We start from the raw sequence: 25,059 nt of genomic DNA on the forward strand, positions 1-25,059 counted from the left end.
GCAGATATAAATGAAATATGGCACAAAAGATTAGGACATCTAAATTTCAAAACTTTATCAACTATGGAGAAGATGGTTACTGGTTTACCTAAACTGAATAAAGATCACTCAAACATATGCAAAGGATGCGCTCTGGTTAAGAACACCAAAAGTCCATTTCATGATAGCACTAGAAAAACTAATAATATTTTGGAATTAATCCACTCAGATTTATGTGGACCTATGTTTGTTCCTTCTCTTGGAGGATTATGGTACTATATACTTTTTATAGATGACTTCTCTAGGAAAACTTGGATTTACTTCTTAAAATGCAAAGAATCAGAAGAAATCCTAAAGAGATTTAAAGAATTTAAAACCTTAATTGAAAACTTATCAGGACATAAAATTAAAACTCTTAGAACTGACAATGGAGGGGAATACACCTCAGATTTGTTTAAAGGTTTTGTAAAGAAACAAGAATTAAGAGGGAGTATATTGTTCCTTATAACCTACAACAAAACAAGGTAGCAAAAAGGAAGAATAGAACAATTATAGAAGCTACTAGAGCTGATATTTGATCAAAATCTAGAATATTATCTTTGGACAGAAGCCTCTTGTACTATTGTCTATATTCAAAACAAAAGCCCTCACTCCTACCTTAGAGATAAAACTCTTGAAGAAGTCTTTACTAAGGTTAAACCCAATATAAGTCATCTTAGGATTTTTGGGTGCCCTTTATATATCCATGTTCCAAAAGAAAAAAAAACTAAGTTAGAACCCTTCGGGAGGAAAGGTATTTTTGTAAGGTATAGTGAAACATTTAAAGCATATAGGATTTTCATACCTGGATAGAAAAACATTGAACTTAGTAGGGATATAATTTTCGAAGAAGATCTAGCATTCAAAAGAGCCCCTAAGTATTGAAAAACCCTCTCCTTTACCTAGTTTTGAAAAAAATACTAAAACTGAGTCTCAGAGGAGAACATTGAAGAAATTGAAGACAAAATTCAAAATCTTAATCTTGAAGAAAGTCAAAATTCAAAGAATATACCACTTTGGGCCATTAAAACAGTAGAGGCAGCACAAGACTTTGTTGTACCTTCTTAAACAGTCAAAATTGAGTCTCAGAGGAGAACATTGAAGAAATTGAAGACAAAATTCAAAATCTTAATCTTGAAGAAAGTCAAAATTCAAAGAATATACCACTTTGGGCCATTAAAACAGTAGAGGCAGCACAAGACTTTGTTGTACCTTCTTAAACAGTCAGAGAAAACAAAAGACCCAAAAGATTTTCTAGTCATACAGCAAACATGAATGATTTGTCTAAATTAGAACCAACCAATATTTTAGATGCTATTAAACATACAGCTTGGAAAGAAGCTATGACAGAAGAATACCAATTTATTATGAAGAATGATTTTTGTGAAATTGTTCCAAGACCTAAAGGAAAATTTGTTGTTTCTTCCAAGTGGATATTTAAAATAAAGCATGCTATTGACGGTAGCATTGAAAAATATAAAACTAGATTTGTAGCCGGGGGATTCTCTCAAAAAGAAGGAATTGATTATGAAGAAACCTTTGCTTCTGTTGCCAAATACACCTCTGTAAGAGCAGTCCTAGCTATCGCAGCATCGAAAGGATGGAAAGTACATCAGATGGATGTAAAGATAGCATTCTTAAATGGAAAGATTATAGAAGAAGTATATTTGGAGCAACCTAAAGTATTTGAAACTCATGATCCTAAAATTTTTGTTTGCAGGCTCAAGAAAGCTCTCTATGGGCTTGAACAGGCTCCAAGGGCTTGCTATGAAAGAATTGATAAGTATCTCACCGGCTTAGGATTCTCCAAAAATGAAGCCAATCCAAATCTATATTATAAAAGGGATAAAGATGATATGCTAATTCTGATACTGTATGTTGATTATTTACTAATAACAGGAGATGATCATCTCATAGATCAATGCAAGAAAGATCTAATTAGAGAATTTGAGATGAAAGACTTGGGACTCCTTCATTACTTCCTAAGACTAGAAGTACAGTAGAATTCTGACAGCATTATACTTAATCAACTGAAGTATACATTAGATATTTTGAAGAGATTTGGAATGTGGAATTGCAAGTCTATGTCTTCTCCAATGGAGACTAATCTACATAAACTTAAAGAAGTAGTAGCAGAATCACCTTCCATAGATTCTAATCTCTACAAGCAGATGATTGGGTCCCTGATGTACTTGGTAAATACACGACCTGATATTTGCTATGTTGTTAATGCCTTAAGTCAGTTTATGTGTGAGCCAAAAGAGATTCACCTAGTTACAGTCAAACACATTATGAGATACTTACAAGGCACTCTTAATCTTGGGCTCAAATATGAGAAAGTTGACTTAGATTTAAATGAATTTACTAACTCGGATTGGGGTGGAAGTGTTAAAGATAGAAAGAGTACTTCAGGATGTTGTTTCAGTTTAGGATCAACAATGATATCTTGGATATGCAGAAAACAGTCTTCAGTAGCACAAAGTTCCACAAAAGCCGAATACATTGTTGTAGCAATGGCCTCTCGGGAAGCAGTTTGGCTTAGAAAGTTACTTATGGGATTAGTTGGGCAAACCATGAATCCTACGATTATTCATTGTGATAATTAAAGTTCCATCAAACTTTCGATGAATCTAGTTTTTTATGACATGTCCAAGCATTTCGAAATTTCTTACCATTATGTAAGAGATATGGTAGACAAAAATACTATAAAATTAGAATACATTTGTACTGCAGATCAAACAACAGATATTCTCACGAAACCTCTTTCTAGAGTGAAGATAGATCACTTCAGTAAAAAACTTGGCATGGTTGAATTGTAATTCACTTGTATTCTTTAAATTATTAATAAAATAATTTTATTGTCAAGCTATTGACTATTATGGGCTCCGCCATTTTGTATTCATTATTTAAGAGGTGACGATCTCTGAGGCAATGAATACTTGTATAAAAGACATTATGAGAGATGACAATTTCTCAAATAATGTATTGAACAGTATAGAACTATTGTTAGATCTAGGTGAGTTCAAGATCATTTGTGACATAAGCATTTCCATGCCTATGAATCACAAACTTGGATAAAGGAAGAGATAAACATACTGCCCTATATGAATTACTGCAGAGATAAACAAGTTTCAGAATAACATTTAATATTCTGAAAATTACATTCTACATTCAGAAAGAAAGAAGAAGATTAGAACATCAATAAATAAAAGATATTATCTCAGATCTGAACCTATAAAATTTGCAGAAACTTTACAAGGAATAACTATGCATGGAGTTCAAAGGCCTGCAATGATAGGTGTGGGGACTGCTTGTGTGGCACATCTTGGTCAACTGGAGTGTATGAGCAGATTTGAACATATTGCACTCATTCTTGTGGGTGCCAAGTTAAGATAGAGAGCCATGGTTATTTAGAGACCCTTGCTGGAGTCGCTGATCTTGTGCTTAATGTTATTGGAGGTTTGTCTAATAGTCTGTGCTGGGTGCATGAAATGAAGAGAAAATATGTGTATACATGAGGAAATTAGAGTGCTGTCTAGCCCATTTCCAATATCACTCTCTTTGTGTTGCTGCTTTAATAACTGTGAGACTTGAGTTTCATATCGAGTGTCATGTATGTTCAGTGTTTCTATCAGCATTTAATATGACCCACTTCAAACCTATGCCAACAATATACTCCATTATTCAAGGTCAGATCTATATGAATGATCTTTGTAACATTTTCTTATTTTTTCACTTTGAAGAATGCACTGGTTATATGCTTATTCATTACTAATATATGTTTGCACAGCAAGTCATGTTTCCTTGCATGTTCTCACTGCAACAACAATCATACAAAACAACAAAATCATTTAAACAGAAAAAAACATTGCTCTTTAAATATCACTAATGTTGAGGAATCTGGGTAAAGTCCTTTAGAGATATTACTTTTCCAAGCAAGAATGTCATGCCATCCCCACAATTTCTTGCAATTTTCTAAGGCATTTCTGCTATGTTTCACATGCATAGAGGGTTTCATGAGATAGCAAGGGAAATTTCCAAGCCATCTCCACATCACAAAATGTTATTAGCATGGAGAAACCTAAAAAAGAGCAAGGTATGTGTCCCCAAGAAATATATTACTTAATATATTATCCTACCCAAAGGAAACCCATAGTTTCAACAGGTTATTAGACGGTGCAGTGTCAGTTATTGGGAAAGGATTCTCCCTGCAATGGTGTGGTATTAAACAGAACATAGACATGTCTTTGATATTGTGAATTTTGCTTCAATATTATTTGTCTTAGACACGCCTTTGATATTGTCGATTTATCTTCCACATTGGTTGCTAAAGGCATAACGTATGCAAATAATCTAAAGTAATACACTGCAATATTGCATGCTAAAACTTTTAATATAGAGGATTTTGCCCAGAATTTGGATAGAGAGTAGCAGAGCTTGTGTAGGAATGGATTTTACATAAGATTATTTCCTTGGAATATGTTGTTTGTATTGTATACATCTGATGAAGGCTGATAGGAACTAGAAGAGGGTTTTAAGAAGCTGCATTATTAGGATTATTGGGGCTCTAACAGGCAATCTTCTCCGTCTCAAAAATAAGAAGTCCAAGGATTTAGTTATTTACAGCCAAAACCTAACCTTATATATTGATAAACTAAGAATATTACTTTAGGATGGTCATTAAGAATTTCAAAGATTCTTAGTCTCTTCACCCTTCTTGCAATTTCCAAACATGTTGTCACCAAATCTGTTCATTGAGAGTTTACAAAGCCTAGGGTCTTGACGATCAAGAAAGACAGCGCAGCTTTTGCAATTGAATAGCCAAATTTATGAAAGGTGTCGAAGTTCACCACCATCTGTTTGTTGTCCCTGTAATGTTTTTCCATGATTTTAGCTTTCCAGTTTTTCTTGTTCCAAGCACTTTTCAGCAAGCCATAGTGTGTTAGTCTTTTCCTTAATCAGGCATGGTCTAATATACCCGTTTTCGAACTGAGTTGAATCAGCAAACCCAAAGCCTATCTCAATTCCCTGTACACTGAAGGGAGCATTTGCAGTGGAACAATATAAAGATAATTTATTGACCATCCAAAAAGCACCTGAAATATAATGTTGAAGAAAATTGATACTTAATTTATGATTACTATATTGGACCAAAAAGCAAATAAAAAGGTGATCTCAAAATATTGAATATTCAAATAAAAAATTATTGATTGCCTATAAGGTAATTTAATAAATAAAGAAACGAAGGGGGAAAACCCTGCCGCATAGCAGTAAGCTGTGAGCCTCTTCTCTAGGAGGTCTTGGGTTTGAGTCTACTCGAGACCCATGTGGATATCGGTATTGGCCCATCACCAATCAAAATAAGAAGAGAAAAGGGATGTATGTCTAGAATAAAATAAAAAAATTAATTACTTTTTAGATTTGGCTGAAAAATTATTAAAAACAAAAATATGGGAAATGTGGGGAAACACCACTCAACACAGTGGTAAGTTGCCAGCCCCACATCTTGGAGGTCTTGGGTTCAAGTTTACTCGAGCCCCATGTTGATATTGGCTTCAGCCCATTACCAATTAAAAAAATGGGGAAAAGAAAAATCATTCTACAAGACTAACCCATAGGCTTTTACCCATCTATGTTCTTCTCTCTTACCACCACTTTCTTCTCTCAAAGAAACGATTGCTCATTGCTTCACGATGCAAATCCCTGTGTGCTACGCTCATTTATAGCCCCAACCTTTTCTAGCACACCTTGTTCCCTAAGTGTCCCACCCCCGCCCTCCACCCTTGACCTCAATTCCCTCACCTTCCACATCTCCACTCTTTACGACATCCCTGGCCAACCCTCTCACCACCTTATCTCACCTCCTCACTGCCACATTTTCACCCCATCCAACATTTATGAGGTTGTCAAATCTATGAGATGCAATAAGGCAGCGGACAAGGAGGGTTTTCAAGATAAGCTCTTTAAGCTTGGTATTTCAGTTTTGGGCTCCTTACTTCCCACGCTCTTTAATAGAGTGGTTTGCACTGGCTTTCCGATTCTTGGTCGAGACATGTGCTCTATCTGATTCATAAGAGCACGTCGGTTTCGAGCCCCGATAACTATAGGACCATCATATTTTGACACACTATTGCTAAACTCTATGCCATGACATTGAATACTATTCTCTTGCCTTGGCTTGTATCCTTCGGTGTTGGATTTCTTTCAATGTAGGAAGGATCCCTAGTCCTTGCCTTGGGATTGGTTCCTTTGTTTCTTTTGCTTCTTGCTTGCTCTTTCCCGGACACCATTTAGTGGTCTTGTGGTCCGCTACTTCTTTGGTTGTATGCTTTCAGTCCCTTAGACCCTTCTGGTGTTCTCTTGGACATTAGTAAATTTATCTTATCTATCTATCATTGTGAAATTTCTAGAATTTCTTGTGCAAAGCATTGGTTCAACAAATTTCCTAGAGAATGAAAACCCGCTCAAATTTCAGGAAATGGGGTACAAAACCCTCTTGTTCTACAATAGACTTCCCATAGGAGTCAAATTTGGGCTTTATAGCTTCAACAAGTTAAAAATTCAAAAAAAAGGAGTTACTCATTTTGCAGGCATTACTACCTTGAAAAAAGTAGGAAAATATCTTTTATTTCTCTGGTAATAAGGAGCCTAAATCAGGCTATACCACTTGTGGTGAATGAAAAAGAGGTTACATATTCATTGCTAGATGCAAAACTCACCAAGTACTTACAAAAACTTGCCAGTATGCATGAGCCAGATTACCAAGCAGGTTACTTGCCCAATAACTCATTGAAAATTTGTTGTAAGACTTGCAATGCTTTTTCCTTATAAAACTGTGATTTTCTGATTACCATCTCGTCCATTTCTTGTTTATGGTTCAAAACTTGGAGTGATTTTCACTTATAGTTTAAAAAAATACAATTTCCACTTCATATTCACATGTGAATGGTGACTTAGGGTACACTGCCCATCGACCCTATTGAGGCTGTTTTTCCCAAACCTCCACAGTACTCAACCACATTAGAGTCTCCACAAGAGAATCCCCGTTAGTTATTAACATATTGGGATCTCTTGTGAAATTGGAAACATGGTTACATTGAAGGGGTGAATACGATTTCAGATATAATTCTTGGAGTCTTGAGTGCACTAAATTAGACATTAGTATCACACAATGAGCCAAAGATCTTTTTAAATGAGGCACCTTCTACATACAATATGGCTGGTGGAAGTGGCATTGTAACCCATTTAAAGGTTATATTTATTTATTGGTCTATGATGTGTTAAACTCCAACTTTGATTTATATGATGGAAATCAATAATGTTCTCTACAAACCTAATAATATATGTGTTTTTGAAGAGTATTTTTACAAGTTTTAATTTCTTATGCGTTGGCATGTTGCTGGCATGACCAATTTTTTCAACTATGGTTGGTCATACCCCTTGAAGAGATGTACCACTAGGAAGGTTACCCTCAGTCTTAAATAATAGCAATCAACAAATCAAAGGGATTTCAATATATTGTAGAGGGGATTTCTGTAGTGAAGCCAGATGTAACCATTTTAGGGGTGATAAGTACATTTTAAAAGGGTACTGTACAAGATAGATTGCTATAAGAGGAGATAAGTCTGCATACATGAATCTTGGTGTGCCATAAAGATTTGTTTTATCTGCTATGAGCTGGTTGACTACCAAAATTCAAGGTCAGCATAAAGGGGATCGCAGGTGGTTTAAGTGAATGACAGATTTGACTCAGCCTAATTAGCAATCCAACGATGGTGACCTGGCATGGCAGGCAACAAAAAAAGTAGAAATGAAGGCTGTGATCCATAATACTGCTACTCAATCACACGCAGAGTTGGATATTAGAAAAAAAATATTGTGCTCATTTTGGAAAGTTCATCATCCCATGATCTGCCACCTCATTTAGCATCAATAAGCCTTCAGGGGTTGCAGGGTACAGAAAAGCATTAGGAGCCTATTTTGGAACAAAGAAATGGAGAACACCTCCCTTCTAGGATCTTTTAAAATAATCTAAATATTATTTCAAGTTGATCCCTGCATGTGAATGTTGCAAGAACTCTGCTAAGTTCTATATTATCTGCTATACTCATGATACAAATATTTTATTCAAACAAAAGACTAGAGAAAAATTGTATTGTCAAAATATTTCAAAATGAAATTGTCGGAAAATCTTATAAGTGATATTTCACATGGGACCCTATAAAATCCACAATTAAATACCAAAGAAAAGCATACACTATATATGTTTTTTTGCACAAAGTTCGATTGGAGATTGAAGACCATCTAACCTTCACAATTAGTGGCATAGCCATCACCTAGTGCTTCAAGTAAAGGCATTGTTATTTTTTCAGCTTCAATCTGCAAAAGGAATTGAAGATAAATAATTTTATCATTGTCATTCTTGTTATTTTTCCCCTAAAAACCTGAGAACTTTGAACCTTCTCTACAAAATGAAAAATATGCTGTGTCCAAACAGAGCAATAAGAGCTGTAATTCACAGATTTCCTGAACCATAAATAACCGCCATCGCTGACTAGTGCAACTAACCTTTTCAGAATGTGGCAGATCATCAATGTAGATGAAATAGTCCTCTACTGGAGAGGCCACTACCAAATCTCTGCATGTGGAACACAAAAGTGTGTTAGCGGAAAAATCAAAACCTCAAAACAAAAATAAAAATGCAATTCCACAAACTGAAACATCTCCACCCAAAGTCAGGCTATCTGACAAATGAATTCCAAGGTGAATTGAACTATTTTATTGCTCAAATATGATTGGACTTTTTGAAGAAAAGGAATAAAGACAAATACTACTCCCATGAATAAGTGAATAACATGGGCTGAAAATGGGGATCAATTAAAGTCTCCACTACTTTGCAAAACTTTAAACAAAAGCACTTTTATAATTACAGTCTTAATAATGTCGTGTACTAGGAAAGAATCAATAATCCTCTTTCAATTATTATCTTTTCTGGCAATTATATATAACATGGTACCGAGTCTCAGATTTATCTGGCATTCACAGAGTATTTTTTCTTCAAACAGATTGTAAAACATAGGTATGATTCAGCATAATAGGCATGACCACTGTCTTCTGGAAACATGGGCATTTTTTAATTACCAACTTTATGAATGTCACAAGTGATGGCAGGAATCACTGAATGACAATTTTTGCCGCTCTCTTCAAGTTCAAAAGCATCAGGAATAATAAAACAAGCATTGCAAGTACAATGAAATTTTTCCATTTCTTTCTATGGTAAACTGCATTGCCATAACTTTGAAAAGATCCATTGCAGAAAGAGGGAGTTTCTGCCATAGGCTGTAAAGAATAAGAAAATACAAACACATTAACTGTCAACAATGGAAGTGTACGAAAAATTAGGAAGAGATAAGAGTTCAACTGAATATAGGCTTGGAACAAGACATGGAGAAAAATTCTCAACATGAAGCCTGCAAGCAAATGCCAGACTATACACTTCCTGACATACTTGTTGGGTGACCATATCAATAGCTTCTGAGATAATGATGATAGCGCTCAGAAATTGAAAATTACACGCAATGCATCTATGGTCAAAATCATACAATTCAAAAACTGATTTTCATCATATTCCCACTAAGTTTTATACACAATTGTGTTAAGCGAGATGATGACCCCAGGGAAATTGCAAGGTAATCTTGTTGTTACAGGTTTCAGAAAAATGATTAGAGAATAGACTATTCTAATTTTCATTCTAAATGCCTTGGATAACACACATTTTGAAATATACACTACAATATGTTGACTGATAAGTCCACTGGGCCAAGGCAGCTAAAACCACAGCAGACCACTCAGCTCGGGTCTCTGTCAGTCTTGCAGACTCACAAAGCCTGAATACTACAATAGATATATTTCACTTTAAATAGAAAGGACGTTGCAAATTTGATGTTATATCTCTACAATGTTTCTCTCATGAATCTGAAACTTACCAGCCATCCCTAGAACACATGTAACGTGCCTTCCTTAGACTGATCAGCAAATGGCAGATGGTTGACCTATTATCCGAGTTCCCATGGATCAACAAATATGAGTAGGTTGAAGAGCACACGATTATACTAAGAGGGGAGGTGAATCGGTATAATAACAACTTTTCCAATTTAACTTTTTTTTATCCAAATAATTACTTTAATAACTTCAATTGCTGAAATCAATAATTATGCACATGAACATAATGACACAAGATTTGTGGAAACCTAATTAAGGGGAAAACCATGGCAAACTAATTGCTTTATATATATACTTGTTTGTTTACAATTTTTTGTAGGTTCCAACCTACTAGAGGCTCCAAGCCCTATGTTTATGACAACTGACTCACTGGAAGCTCCAATTCCCACACTTCACAGGCACCAACCTACTGAAATTACCAACCCACACTGCTGTCTTCATGAGCACCAACCCACTGCACACAAACTTCTTTTCAACCTTGTCAATGTTGCTTACTCAACTAATGATAGACAATTAATTCATCTTCTTCAATCTGATATTTATATCTGCATAACTTCTCATTCACCTCTATTATTTATTATCTAATTAATATTCTGAAATAACCTTCTTTTATTCTTCTATCTCATGCTTTGAATATAATACATATATATAATGGCATATTAAAAAATGTACATATATTTCATATATTCTGCACTTCTCTTTTACAGTCCACTCATATACTCTTCCTTAATACATTTTCTGCTTATCCACTTCCCACACCCATTCATTCACTGCTCATTGCACTTCCTTGCATATTCTTCTTATTACTCAAATCTGCTCACACCTCTTTGTCTGCCGCATACCCTATTCTCTCTTTTCTTACACACGTTTGCAAATGACTTATTTTCTTTTTATATCTTCCACATAGAAAAGACTCGGCTTTTCATTTCCAAATCAATGTATCTTTTCTTTAATTCATTTCATTATTCACTTAGATGATCATGCCAACTTTATTTAATTACCTTTCAATCTAATCATACGTATACTTTTCTTTACTAAATATAGCGAAGTATGTAACTCATGTAAGTGATTGTCACACAGTTTCTTGTAGCATCTTTCATCCAATTTGTTCGACATTCCTTCAAGAATAAAGTGAAGCATTAGTCATCATGATTGGCTATGCTTATAAAATCGCTGTAGATGATTGTGACGGGGCTTTGTTTTGTTTGTTAATTTTATTTCTCTTGGATCCACGTTAGAGATTCAAACTGATATTGACTCTCTTTTTGCAACGTATTTCTCTTAAAATCTCTCTCCCAATGTTGTGTTAAGACAATAATATGTTCTAGCAATCCATCTCGCTTATTTTGAAACTCCCAAACTTGCTCTGCTCTTGTGATTGCTGTAATCCTTTGTGTCGAGAAAATGGCACATCATTTGTTGTAATTACTGTAGACTCAGTTTCCATCGCTGTAGACAAATATATTAAATATACACTTGTCGTAAACTCCAAAGCCGAAGATGCTGCTAGCTGACTCGATATCTATATAGCTGATGTGGTTCATGTAGATGGAATTACTTGAGAAACCCCTGACAGCATGGATTCATTACCAAACTTGATAAATTTAAACCCAAGGTCTGCGGCCTTGTTTTCTTCATTGTCGCACTTGTAATTGTTTTTCTTTACTCATATTGCTGACTTTCCATACTACCAACTGCTCTCTTAAATATATTGTTTCTATCCTTAAATCAAACTTCTTCTTGTCAGTATGCATTTCTAAACTCCCGATGGCATAGACAGGTTTTGTTAGACACATCGCTGCTTACCAGAATTAAACTGCTTACACAATATTTTATCGGGCCTCCCCAATTTATTGAATTTTGTCTTCATCGGGCTCCTTAATAATGACGTGGCAGTCTTCCTCGAACTTTCGTTCACATGCTGATTGTATATTGTCTTCAAATGCCGTTTCGTTACTTAAAAATTGCTGTCCTTAATTAAAGCACCACTTAAGCAGGCTTCTATTGTTATTGTCTATTGCCTTTTTAATAGCAACTCTTGTCTATTAATATGTGCAAATTTATATTTGTCACAGAATTAAATACCCCCCGTTCTCTTGGATTCATTTCCTAATCAGAACGATATATATGTTATTGTTTTGGTGCAGGAATAAGTCTTAAACCGCTATGTCATAGTTAGAATGATATATTCTTTCCCTTTGCCTCAACACTAAATTTGTGCTTCTGTGCTTTCTTGAAAATTTGTTTATGTTATTGCTATACAAATGCCTGACATATTTGGCACTGTTCTGACTTGGAAACTCTTGACACAATCTATATGAATTGTTTTTTACCAAAGCTCTTATTACCACTAGTTCTTCGTTGTTCATATTTAGAAAATCCATGTTTATGAAGGAATATAAACTTGTTTGGTATATTCATGACAAGAACGAACTTCCATCATTCATTATCCTTAATACTTCCTTTCTTTGATATTAATGATGGTAATACTATAGCTTTGTTCATGCTCATAAAATCCTTTGACATCAATGACAATAATTCCATCATAGGGGACTCAAACCCAGGCTTATGGAGCTTTTCAGGGGCTTTCTGAGCTGTTTTGAGCAGTTTCGAGCAGCTTCCTTGGTTTTAGGAGGGATCCCTACTTTAGGGATTGACTAGGAGTTTACCAGAATGCATCAAAGGACCTTCAGATTCATTTTGGAGACTTTGGGGACAGTTACTGCTTTTAAGGGAGAATCCCTACATTTTAGAGAGAAAAACTAGTTGGCCTATAGGTCTCAAGCATCATCCATGATGTGGTGGCTTCAGTCAGACCCCAGATCTGAATCCAAACGACCATTTTATGAATAAATTGTAAAATATTTAAATATTTCGTAAGTAGGATTTAAATAAATAATAATAAAGTGAATTAGTATAGCCACTTTATATTATAATAAGTTAGAGAGCATGGGCCCATTTCCCTAGCAATATTAATATAAGTAGTTTTTAAATAAGAGGCCAATGTAACAATGAATAATTATGCCTTGGAAGCTCAAACCAAAGGAAAAGGCCTATATTTTTTTTTAAACATTAAAAAATAAAATAAGAAACCCTAAGCCATTCAAACTAGATGGAGATAAGATAAGATAAATCTATTAATGTCCAACAAAAGACCACAAAAAGAGACAACGGAACTCTCAAGAATAACAAAAAGGGGTCAACCCATAGCAGGGAAACCAAATAGGACTTGAAGAAAGAAAGCAACAACAATTGAAACAAAAACAAAGAGAGGGGTCCAAGAGAACCTCCCCCCCATCCCCTGAACAGTGCTAAAGGTTCTAAGCACCATGAAGAACCCCAAAGCTGAAAGATAGGCCATAGAGGTAGCCAAAATCCTGGGGCACCTTGAAGTGATCCTAGAAGAGGAAGGTCGTTGTTGATAGGAGCTTTTTCTAGGCTTTACAGTTCTTGAACAAAGGGTGGGGTCAAGCTGGTGCTTGGTGTTGTAGGTTGAGTGAAGTCCTATAAACAAGTAATGAGCTAACAAGGTCGAGGCATTGCAAGATGGCAGTGACAAAGTGTGTAGTCTCAGTGCCTAATAGATTCCTAAAGATAAAGGGCAAGGCACTTTTGTTCTATGTATCTAAAGGTGGAGAATGACCTTGTCTCCTTCAAGAGGCATTAGAACCTCCACATGATCTCATAATATGAAGGGCAGCAGAAGATGAAGTGCTCCTCGAACTCAACCTCCCTGATGTTGTAAACCCAACAAATCTTGTGCACTCTATCTATCTGATGATCAATCTCACACTAGACCAATGTGAGCCCACTTTGATAGAACCAAGGAGGATCTGCAAAAACAATGTGACCAGTGGTGGGATAATTAGAAAGGGTGGACTATAAATTCATACTTCATCTCCAAAAAGTGCTCTACGTAAAAGGCCATCTTAGGGCGAAGACCCTTGTGGGGGTTGACCAAAATAGTATGAATTAACTACTTGTATATGCCCTCTCTGATGCACCTATTCAACTCCTACTAGGGAGAGAGAAGATTGGGGGTGGGGGGCGGGGCGGGGTGGGGTGGGGTGGGGTGGGGTGGGGGGGTGGCAGGCATCAAGAGAATACTCAAAGGGATGGAGGCAATCCATCTCAATCCCAATAAACCCAAGAACGGTCGAGGTATCAAGAAACAAACCACAAGCCCATGTAGAGGAGACAGCAAAAGCAAAGATAGACTCCGATGATTAGTAGGACAGATGAGGGTATTTATTACACCCTTCACCTGAACTAGCAAAGCCCCAAAGGTGATGAACAAATCAAACAAGATCAAAGATGGCCTCAAGCCTAAAGGGACGAACCCCAAAGTGCGCAAGAATTATGTTGTATGGGATGGACTACTTGTGCTAGATGATGTGCAAAAGGAGAATCTAAACCCAGTTGAAGGAAGCCCAATCAAGATCTATGAAGTAAAGATCCCACACCACTAAACTGTAGAGAACAGCAAGTCTAATAAGGGTATCCATAAATGTCATATTGGATAGAGTGTCCTAGAAGTGGTGTCAAAACATTGTCACTTAAGGAGGGCCAACAAACAGTACCTATTATTTATCTGTAGCTAAAGAGCAAATCCCACGATAAAGCGAGGGCCACAGAACTTGACCCTAGGATTGTTTATGAGGAAGAGATCTCCACCTCCAAACCTTTCAAAAAGAAATGGAGGTAAGAAGTCTTATGTGCATTGAATACACTCTTCTCCAAATTAACCATCAAATGCCACAACTTACAAAAGATGCAAGACCATCTAGTTGTCTTTGCCAACCCTCCAGAAAGGAGGCCAAAATAACAATATCATCCTCAAAAATCAGAATAGAGATCGTAACCTAGTGAAGAAGGCAACCATCCCCCTAAAATGTATGATCCTAAAGATACCTCTCTCGCATGTCGATATAGATACCAAATAAAGTAGCCGATAGGGGGAAGCTCTACTTAACCCCAATAATAATGTAATGTCCCCGTTTTGGAGGTAATTTGATTTAATTAATTAAATTAATTAAGTTGTCCAAAATAATGAATATTTTATGAGGATGACTAATTAATTATTTTAATTAAATAAATAAGTGGTATTAAGTTAATTATTTATAAAGTTATCAAATAAATAAATATTAAAAGTTAACTTTATAGTTAATTAATTTAATAAAGTGACTTGAATTATAAATAAAATAAAATAATGTTCTAGAAGTGTCTGGAGGAAGTGGAGAAAAAAGAATAAATAGGCATCCCGGGCTTCATTCTCATCAGGCAGATTGGATGTTGATGATTGATGATTTTTTCTTGAGTATTTGTGGAGCCAAGTGGTCTGCAGATAATCAATTTGTCTTTGGAAACAAAAAAATCCATTGATAGCAATTTTGAGGGTGTGAAATATCACCTAAATTATTGCAGATTGGAGGTGATATTTCAGTCACTTCATTAGGGCAAAAATCTGTGGCCTAAGGCCAATTGTGAAGATCATTGAATTGAAGACTATTAGCATTGAAGAATATTATTGGAGGCATCAATTATTTGAAGAGGAGAACCAGATTTCTATTGAAGAATTTTCTGATGCTAAGTCTGAAGCAACAGGGATGCCATTAGAGACTTCTTTTTCATTCGCTAGAGCTCATATTTGCATCGATTTTCATTGGAGACTGGGGCGCAGCATTCCTAGGGTTATGCTGAATGTGTTAGGACTTAGGAGTTATTGGAGGCTGGGAAGCTGCTTAGATTATTTTATTTCCTCATTCCAGATCTGAACAGGGGCGACTTCTTCAGAAATTCGTGTGCACTGCATATGGTCTTCAACTTCCAGAATATTTACTGCTTCTTCATTGGGAATGCAACTCCTAAAACAAGTTCTTTTGTCATTTTCATGCATGTTAGATGAAATTTAGCTGCATAATTAGGGGTATGGCTGTAGGTGATAGTCTGCATCAGATTTAATCATTAATTCATATGTATCTGCCAAGAGTCTTGGCTATTTGACATTAATATTGTATTGAAGTATTCATGATAATGGAGATATAAGTAGCTGATTTCAATAGGTACTCTTGCATATGATATGATGCATGGCAAGTATTTTACAAAATGTCTATTTGCTGTAGCTTGTCTTTGCATACCTAATTTCCCATATATTTGCATAAAAATCCAAAGAGAATTGCATATTTGCAAGTAGATCAGATTGTGGGCATTGTAGAGGTATTTAAATCAGTCTTAGCATCCATTTCTATCAAGCTACTTCAGACTGAAACACTACATCAGCAAGCTACAAGGTTGCATATAAACTGTTTGAAAAAATTACAAATAGCAATTAGGGCAAATTGTGGTCAGTTTGAGCAAGGGCCATTACAAATAATCCTACCAAAACCCATCTCATAGTCTCGTGACAGCTGTCAGAAGAGTTTTAGAATACCAATGTCCTAAAGCCTCTTAAAATAGGTCTTCCTTGGGACTTAGTCAAAGGCTTTATGGATGTCAACAAAGAAATAATAAACCTTCGAGGAGTGATGACATGCCTCATCAATAATGCCTCGAAGAGTCAAGAAGTGATATATAATCTGATAGTCAAGTCTGAAATAAGCTTACACCTTGGTATGGATGTGACAGTGATCCAACCCTCTAGAAAGAAGAATATAGAGAATCGTGGTGTACAATTTGGAAGTGTGCCCAACCATGATGGTCTTGTGATTATTGGGATCTGCGGCATGGACCCGCCTTGTAGATCAGATGAATAATGTAATGCAACCATGGAGGGAAACCCATGCAAACAACATGGTTGAAGAGATCTGTTTGAGTAAAACCTAGAACCTTGAACACATATTTAGAGAACTCAGCGTGGAAACCCTCCTCATCCACTGCCCAACTAGAGTTAATAGTTCTAACTACCTCCCTGATGGTGAAGTACATGAAAAAGTGACATTGAGAGGAGTGAACTAGAAAGGGCACTGACTAGGGATATCATACAGCACAAAGGTATGGGAGATTAGTAAATTGTGGTCAAGCTAAGAGGCAAGATGGCTATAACAGGGGAAAAAGGTACGCTAAAAGGACTTGAGGGATTAGTGGAGGAAGGCCCTAAAAGTCCGTCTCCACTAGGAAACGAGAAGACATTTCTTATGATGATAACAGGACTTCAGAATAAAAAGGAGTTGGGGGTTTCATTTTGTCCATCTAGATTTCATCATTCCTCATTGCAGATTGAGGTTGGAGATCTGATTTCAGGGTTTGTAGCAGATTTTCTCTTCAAGAACAAAAGCTCTTGAGGATGCAAAGTTGCATGTACCTCCGGCTTGCGTGTAGTTTCAGCATCGACCTTGTGAGGTATTGAGTTGGTTTGGAAAGTTGGCCAAATTTCATTTCAGAATATCAGATCAGACTTATGGCAGAAAGTCAGACTTATTAAGGTACCCAGATCAAGGACATATAGCCTACTGCTCACTCCCATGTGCACACAAGCTAGGGTTTTGTATGCTTCAGTCACAACAATCAAGGCAATCATTGTTGCAGATATTCTTGGTAAGACTAGTAATAACTAGAGATGAGTGTGGATTTCTTACATCTTGCTATTATATTTCTCCATGTTGGTCATACAGCTTGGTACAGCTCTATTTCTCCATGTTTGAGTTCAATAATTGAAATCAGAATTGTTATTTATTTCATCTTCTATCCATTGCCTAGTTTCAGTTGTAATTTGGCAGTTTCCTCTTTTGCAATTCATCAAAAAGACAAGAAAATTAGAAAACAAGAAAACACAAAAAAATACCTAAATTGCAAAGAAAAATAAAATGATTACCCAATGTAAATGCTAGTCAAAGGAATAAATCATAAAACTCATCAAGACTTGCCTTGGCATACTATTTGGGATCTTTCAATGGTAACAGAGCATAATCCTACTAGCTTGATGGTTTTGAGTTTACTTCTATGCATCCGAGAAGTTTTGAGGCATGCATATATTACTTCCACAAAATAGCAAAGGCACAAATTGATTTTGATATAGAGGGCCCAGCAAGTATGGGTGATTTAGATAATGGCAATGTAAGTCCTCGCCATAGGGGACGACAAAACCAACAGAAGGACCCTAACTAAGAGTTATTTAGAGCTCTTGCTAATGCACAACCCCAGATTGCACAAGCAAACAAGTTACAAGATATACTTGATCAATTGGATGTACGGTGACATAGAGATAGGTGTGGTAGGTCAGATAGAGGGAGCAGCTTTGTTTTAGTTACAAGTAGTCTAGGAGCAACAAGTCCCTTTCCTCAGATGGCAATGAATTTGGTTATCCCAAATGGAATAAGACTCACACACACACAATGGATAGACCCCCAATTCTACATTTCCTCTAGAGAGGAACAAGCACCAATTGACCCATTGTAAGCAGTTGATTTTTAGGACACAGTTTTGGCAATCTTTGATGAATCACAAGCCCTTCCACAACATATGAGAGACAAATTCCCACTACCACAGTATTGTGCATAGCACAAAATAGTTTGAGGGCTGGGGAAATAGACGGTATAGACCATCAAAATGAAGATCTAAAGAGAGTGACCAACAAACTCATCTTATCCACTTTTAATGGTAGCAAGAAGATGTGCGCGCAAGTTTTGGTGCACAAACTTGACATATAGTTGTCACTTAATCGTATACCAGAGCAGGACACTATCCAATTATTGTGAGGAAATTGATTAGTTAGACAGTTGGTCTACTTGAGGGAATTACATGGATGCGATGGTTCACCTCGCATCCCCTCGAACACTATATGTATGCATTCTTCCTTTGATCGGGACATGGTTGTACGGATACACTTGTGTATGGTAACCAATCAATGAATATAATGCTTTTGTGTTCTCTTTACATTCTATGTCAAATACTTTACTTCTTGTATGCAACTAACTTTTGTTACCCCATGAGGGTAAACATTTGGCATCATTCCCTACTTTGAATTGAGGAAGAGTGATGCAAAAAATGGCATATAAAGAATAGAATAAATGGGAATACCTATCCTAGAGACTTTGAGATCTAACAACAGCAGAGTGACCAAGCTATATGAAGGGGAGCATGAACTTATGGCAAATTTCCACATTTTGTTTCGGGCAAGTATTGAAACCTTTGTACGGAAAGAAGTCATACGTGAAGAGATTCCTAACGACACTGTTTGGGATGCATTGAATGTGAATCCCTCCACAAACCGATTGTTGCATCAATTTCCTCGACTATTCGCACAAGCATTCCTGGTGTAGATGAGGAAAAGGAAAGAAAAAAGAGGGAGCAACACAAGCAACAAATTCTCAGAAACTTTCTAGAACTTAACCATCGAGAATTCGAGGATCACGATAAAACCCAATGGAGGTCTAACCATGAGCCCTAGGTCGTAGGAACATGAGTGGAGTGTGAGTGAAAAGAGAATTGAAACTCTGTAATGATCACATAGACGACTCATGATGTATCGAGACAATATATAAATAAAAGTGTTCTTGTTATTTATAATGTGTTTTTAAGAATTGACGCCAAATCAATTGAATAAGGAAAACCATAGAAGAGAACAAAATGATGATGATGTTCATGCCACTCATCAAGCTTTGATTCTTGCACAAGTTGAGCGAAGGCAAAGGCTCAAGCAGCTCGTTGACGAATACCACGGTGGGGTCACGAAGGGTGACCACAGTGACAAAAGAGGTACATTGAATTGAGACGATAGTTCGCCTAACCATTTGTGACTGAGAAACAACAAGGACTTACTAGAGGAGGCATGGTAAAGGTTGAATATGATTGAGGAAACGAGAGAAGTGTTTCTAAAATTGTGTACACTATGGGTGGTGAATCAGGACAGAAGTGAAGAAGGAACCAACATGGCTTAAGGTGTCCAAGGAGCACAAGCGCAAGGTGACCACTTTGTCCCTCATACACCATAAGAGCGAGTATAGGTTCATAATCGAACAATCCTCTTTTCAGAACCCACCGAACCACAGTGTAACGCCGGTGTGCAATGTAATGCACAAGCACAGTCAGCAGCACAATTGGTAGAACAACCAATGGCACAACCAGCATCCATGGTTGGGAAGTAACAGAAATTGCCCAAGTTCACTGGGCAGACGAAGGAGGATCCTATTCACCATTACCAAACTTGTGAAACCATATGGACCGCTAACGACGTCACTGATCAAGAAGAGTGGATCAAATAGTTTCCTACCACATTAAGGGAAGGAGCCATTGATTGGTATTACGATGTAGATAAAACTGGTTTGATAACATGGGCAACAGTGAAGAAAGAGTTCCAAACGAAATTCAAACTGTTAAGAGATGACAACAAGATTCTTGTTGAAATCTATAGCACAAAACAAGGGGATAAATGAGTCTATTAGAGCCTACAAGAGATGAATAAAGGAATTAATCAGGAAAGTGGAATTTGCCCCAGCCGACAAACTAAAGAAGCAATGGTTCATCGAAGGGCTAAAGACTTCCCTCTGAAAGAAATTGAAGATTGTACCCCCGGCATCGTACGAGAATGCATATAACCGTGAAATGGACTTGGAAAGCAAATGCAAAACTTCAAAGAAAATTAAGTCCTCAGACGATGAGTACTCAAAGGGAAGTAGTGAGGAGGAATCTAGTAAGCAAGTGCATGCCCTACAAAAAGACCTCCAGAGGATGATGAAGGAACTTAAGGCAACTAAAGAAGAGTCAAGCAAAACTGAGGAGGATGAGGTGTGGTGCACAAACTGCAAGGAAGTCGAACAAATGAAAGGTTCTTGTCTGAAGAAATCCTGTTGTGACATCTGCCAAATTGCAAGACATTCCACCAAAAGTTGCCCCTAGAATCTGAGGGTTAGAAACCAACAAGTGTTGTTCACATAAGAGCAAGCGTCCACATCTAGAGCTAACGTTCAACAAAATAATAATAATACTGCATCATCGAGCTACACAGAAATAACCGATGGGGAGGCACAGGAAATGACAATAACAACAACAGCCATCGGATCCAGTATGATGCGAAGGGAAGGCCAATGATACAATGCAGAAATTGCAACTAGTTAGAACACTTTAACTCCACAGAAATTGTGTAAGAGGTGCGGACCAAGGGACCATAAGGAGGCCAACTACCTAAAGCCTGGTTGCAACCTCATTGATATGGAAACAAGAGATACAAAGGAATACATCCTGGCAATTACACAAACACAAGCAAAGAACACCACATATCCTGACCCTCGTATAGAGAAATAAAGGGTACTTGAGGAGAAGGCTGAGATTGTAAAGGAAGTAAAGGCCCAAAGGGCCCTAATGGATACCTTCGATTCTTCTACTCAAGCCACAAGAGAACAAAATATCCTAAGGCAAATGATGCAATTGGCAGAATCAGTGAAAGTCGAGGACCTAATTGAAATGATGCCATATTTAAAATCGGACTTGTTCTTTTGGAACTATAACGTAGGCTAGGCTACTGAGAGGGGAGGGGTGAAGGAACCAATAAAACTTTAACTTACTTCACCAATTAATCCTTCATATATTATTCTGATGCATGAAAGAATGAGAGCAATAAAACATTCATGACACATTGACACAAGATATGGTGACCCAGAAACCTTCCAAATAGAAAGTAAAACTGAGGTGGGGATGATACCCACAAGCTTTAGTACTGTAGTATAAAGTTGGCCTGTTAAGGCTTACAATTGACCACCTCTGGTGATCTGCCCTATTTGGAGCAATAAAGATTGTTAGGTCCACCTTGTTAAAGGTTTTACAAACATACAATGAAGTATGCACTCTGTTAGGAGATTTAGTAAAAGATTGTTAAGTCTACCTAGTTAAAGGATTTGATTGATGCACCTGTTAGGATGAATCAATGACTGGTCTCTGATTTGCAACTCTGATTTGCTGAATGAGATTCCTTGAATCGCAATGATCACCTAACTGTGATAGATAAGTCTGAGCAATATATTCAACTTGCACTCATCTGCTTCTTCCTCATTCTCATACATTTCATATTCATATTTGGATATGATACAATACATCACATATATATCAATCCAATTAATTACTTACTGCAGTAGGCTACAATACCAAATTCATCATAATTCACAAAGTCGGTCCATTGTTGTAACTCAGGTTTAGAAGACAAAATCAATGATGTTCTTACACTCGACAAACACTGTCAACCGAGTTAGCACTCGGCATACTCTAGCACTCGGTTGACGTTGAAGCTCGGTCCATACTGATCACTTCGAGTAGCATGAACTTGATCAGCATTGTATGACTTGGTGAACACTAAGAAACTCAATAGATACTGAATCACTCAGTTGACACTACATGACTTGGTCAACACTGAATTCTCTTCATTAACATTGCGAGCTTGGTAGACACTATAGAGATTGGTTAACACTATAGAACTCGGATAACATTAAGATCTTCATCACTATTACTAAATAGCTCAGTAGACTCTGCTATGCTCGGGGATACTGTAAACTATCTCAGATGCTCGGTAGACACAATGAAGCTTAGCATGAATTGCAATCTAATTATTTAGCTCGGTAGCAACTAAAACACTTGGTTAACACTGCTAGATGAATGATAAGTTCGGTAGCAACTGTAGAGCTCGGTAGCAATGAAACCAATTGACTAAGTGTTAAGTCACTAATAGACAAATTGACCTTAATGTCAACATGTTCAACAACACATCCATCCCAGCAAGTACATCGAGACAGATGGAGGTTCTCAACGGTTCCATAGCCCAATGATACTTACCGTCAACAACAGACGAAACCTGACAAAAGTGGAGATGGGCATCTTGGGCATTGTGCTAATGAACACAATTGTTGACAATGGGTCAAGGGTAAATGTCCTACCCGAAGAGACTTGGAAGAGTCTAGGCAAGCCAATGATCTAGCCACCAACCTTCAACTTATTGGGGGCTGACCAACATGGCATCAAACCCCTTAGAACGTTAATGGTGCAACAAGCAACAATCGGGACATAGCCCTTCACATTGGACTTTGTAGTAATCCTTCTCAAGCAAAAGGGATATGACACTAACCTCAAGAAAGGGTGGTTGGTGACAGCTAAGGAAAATCATAACTAGAACAAAAATGCCTTGTCATTCAAGGGAAAAGAAGGTTTGTGATGGACCTTAAAACACAAATGGTTGGAGAGAAAATAGCATCCTCCTCAGACTCAGAGTTTGGCGACGGAGGAGACAAAGGGAAAAGGAATATAGAGCCCAATAACGAAGAGGTATTAGAGTTGGAGGATGATACAAATTCTATGGATGGCCTATTTCATTGGAAAATGAGTGATTACGAACTATTCCCTCTATCTCGTAGTGTGCTCGAGATCGAGGAAAATCTGAACGAGTTCCCTTAGAAATACAAGGAATACAAGGAAGGCGAGGCATGAGTTAAGAAGAGTGCTGCCCATCAATTCTGCAAGGATTAACCGATCCAATACAAAGAGGCGAAGCTGAAGGAGATAAATCTCGGAGACAAGCAGAACCAAAAAATCACCCTGATGGAGGATGACTGGAATTTGGTACTAATGACAATGGCATTCAAAAATTTTACTAAGTTTAAAGATGTCTTCGCCTGGATTTACAATGACACAGCCCTTCACACTGGACTTTGTAGTAATCCCTCTCAAGCGGAAGGGCTATGATGACATGCTCAGGAAAAGGTGGCTGGTGACAGCTAAGGAAATCATAACTCGAAGAAAAATACCTTGTCATTCGAGGGGTGAAGAAAGTTTGTGATGGACCTCAAAACGCAAATGGTTGGAGAGGAAATAGCATCCTCCTCAAACTCGAAGTCTAAGACTGGGGAGATGAAGGGAAAAGAAGTATGGATCCCAATGAAGAAGAGGTATTAGAGTTGGAGGATGATACAAATTCTATGGATGGCCTATTTCACTGGAAAACGATTGATTACGACCTATTCCCTTCGTCTTGTCATGTGCTCAAGATCGAGGAAGATCTGAACAAGTTCCCACAAGAATACAAGGAAGGAGAGGAAGGAGAGGCATGAGTTGAGGAGAGTCTTGCTTGTCAATTCTGCAAGGATGAACCAATATGATACAAAGAGGCAAAGATGAAAGAGATAAACCTCTGAGACAAGCAGAACCCAAAAATCAGCTTGATGGAAGATGACTGGAATATGGTACTAAAGAAAGTAGTGTTCAAAAACTTTATTGATTTCAAAGATGTCTTCACCTGGACTTACAAGGATTTGAAAGGTGTACCCCTGAAGTTATGTGTACACCGAATTCCTCTAGTTCCCGAAGCCCAACCTATGCGGAAAAGCCTGTACAGAATGAACAAAAATTATGTTGCAATGGTAGAAGCCGAAATTGAACGGATGTTGGAAGCAGGTATTATTTTTCTGGTAGAGACAAGTGAGTCGGTTTCACCCATTGTGATCTCCTTAAAAAGGAAGCAAACCAGATCCGCATTTCTGTGGATTTTTGATGTCTTAATGCAGTAATTATTAAAGACTTGTTTCCCATTCCATTTACGAACAACATCCTGGAGGAAGGAGCGGGCAATAAGATTTATTCATTTATGGATGGGTTTTCCAGATATAACCAGATATCCATTGTGGACAAAGACAAATTGAAAATGACCTTTGCAGTACAGGATGGTGTATATGCATACTATAGAATTCCCTTTGGCCTATCTAATGCACCAATGACCTTCTAGTACATCATCTTACACGTCTTTGACAAGATGTCCATGGGAAACTTTAAAGCATTCTTGGACGACTGGTTCATATTTAGCAGAGAGGACAAGCACATTGCAACCCTAGGAGAGTACATGGAACAGTATTGACGAGCTTGTTTGGCACTTAACCCAAAGAAGCGTCAGTTTATGGTGCCCCAAGGGAAGTTGCTCGGGCACAATATACCAGGAAGGACTAAAAATAAATCCTGATAAAGTGCAGGTGATAGTAGAGATGGAGGCTCCTACGGATGTGACTAGCGTCAAATCTTCCCTCAACCACGTTGGGTATTACTATTGGATCATAAGGAACAAGGGGAGGCCTT

General features: G+C 37.3%; 1 protein-coding gene across 3 annotated transcripts in view; it reads right to left on the reverse strand.

Annotated features, from left to right (window-relative positions):
* Nucleotides 1-25,059, reverse strand: part of ATXR2 (histone-lysine N-methyltransferase ATXR2) — a 250,198-nt gene that overhangs the window by 52,192 nt on the left and 172,947 nt on the right. For all 3 annotated transcript variants that reach the window (XM_089825371.1, XM_089825370.1, XM_089825372.1), the window contains 2 exons: nt 8,587-8,656; nt 8,328-8,397 (listed from right to left, as the gene is read on the reverse strand). In XM_089825371.1, coding sequence (XP_089681497.1) covers nt 8,328-8,397; nt 8,587-8,656 — 140 coding nt within the window. The remainder of the gene's footprint in view (nt 1-8,327; nt 8,398-8,586; nt 8,657-25,059) is intronic.

This window comes from Cupressus sempervirens, chromosome 4 (genome assembly GCF_028749045.1).
Source record: "Cupressus sempervirens isolate cs-2001-9-10 chromosome 4, ASM2874904v1, whole genome shotgun sequence".
In the NCBI taxonomy this organism is placed as follows: Eukaryota; Viridiplantae; Streptophyta; class Pinopsida; order Cupressales; family Cupressaceae; genus Cupressus; species Cupressus sempervirens.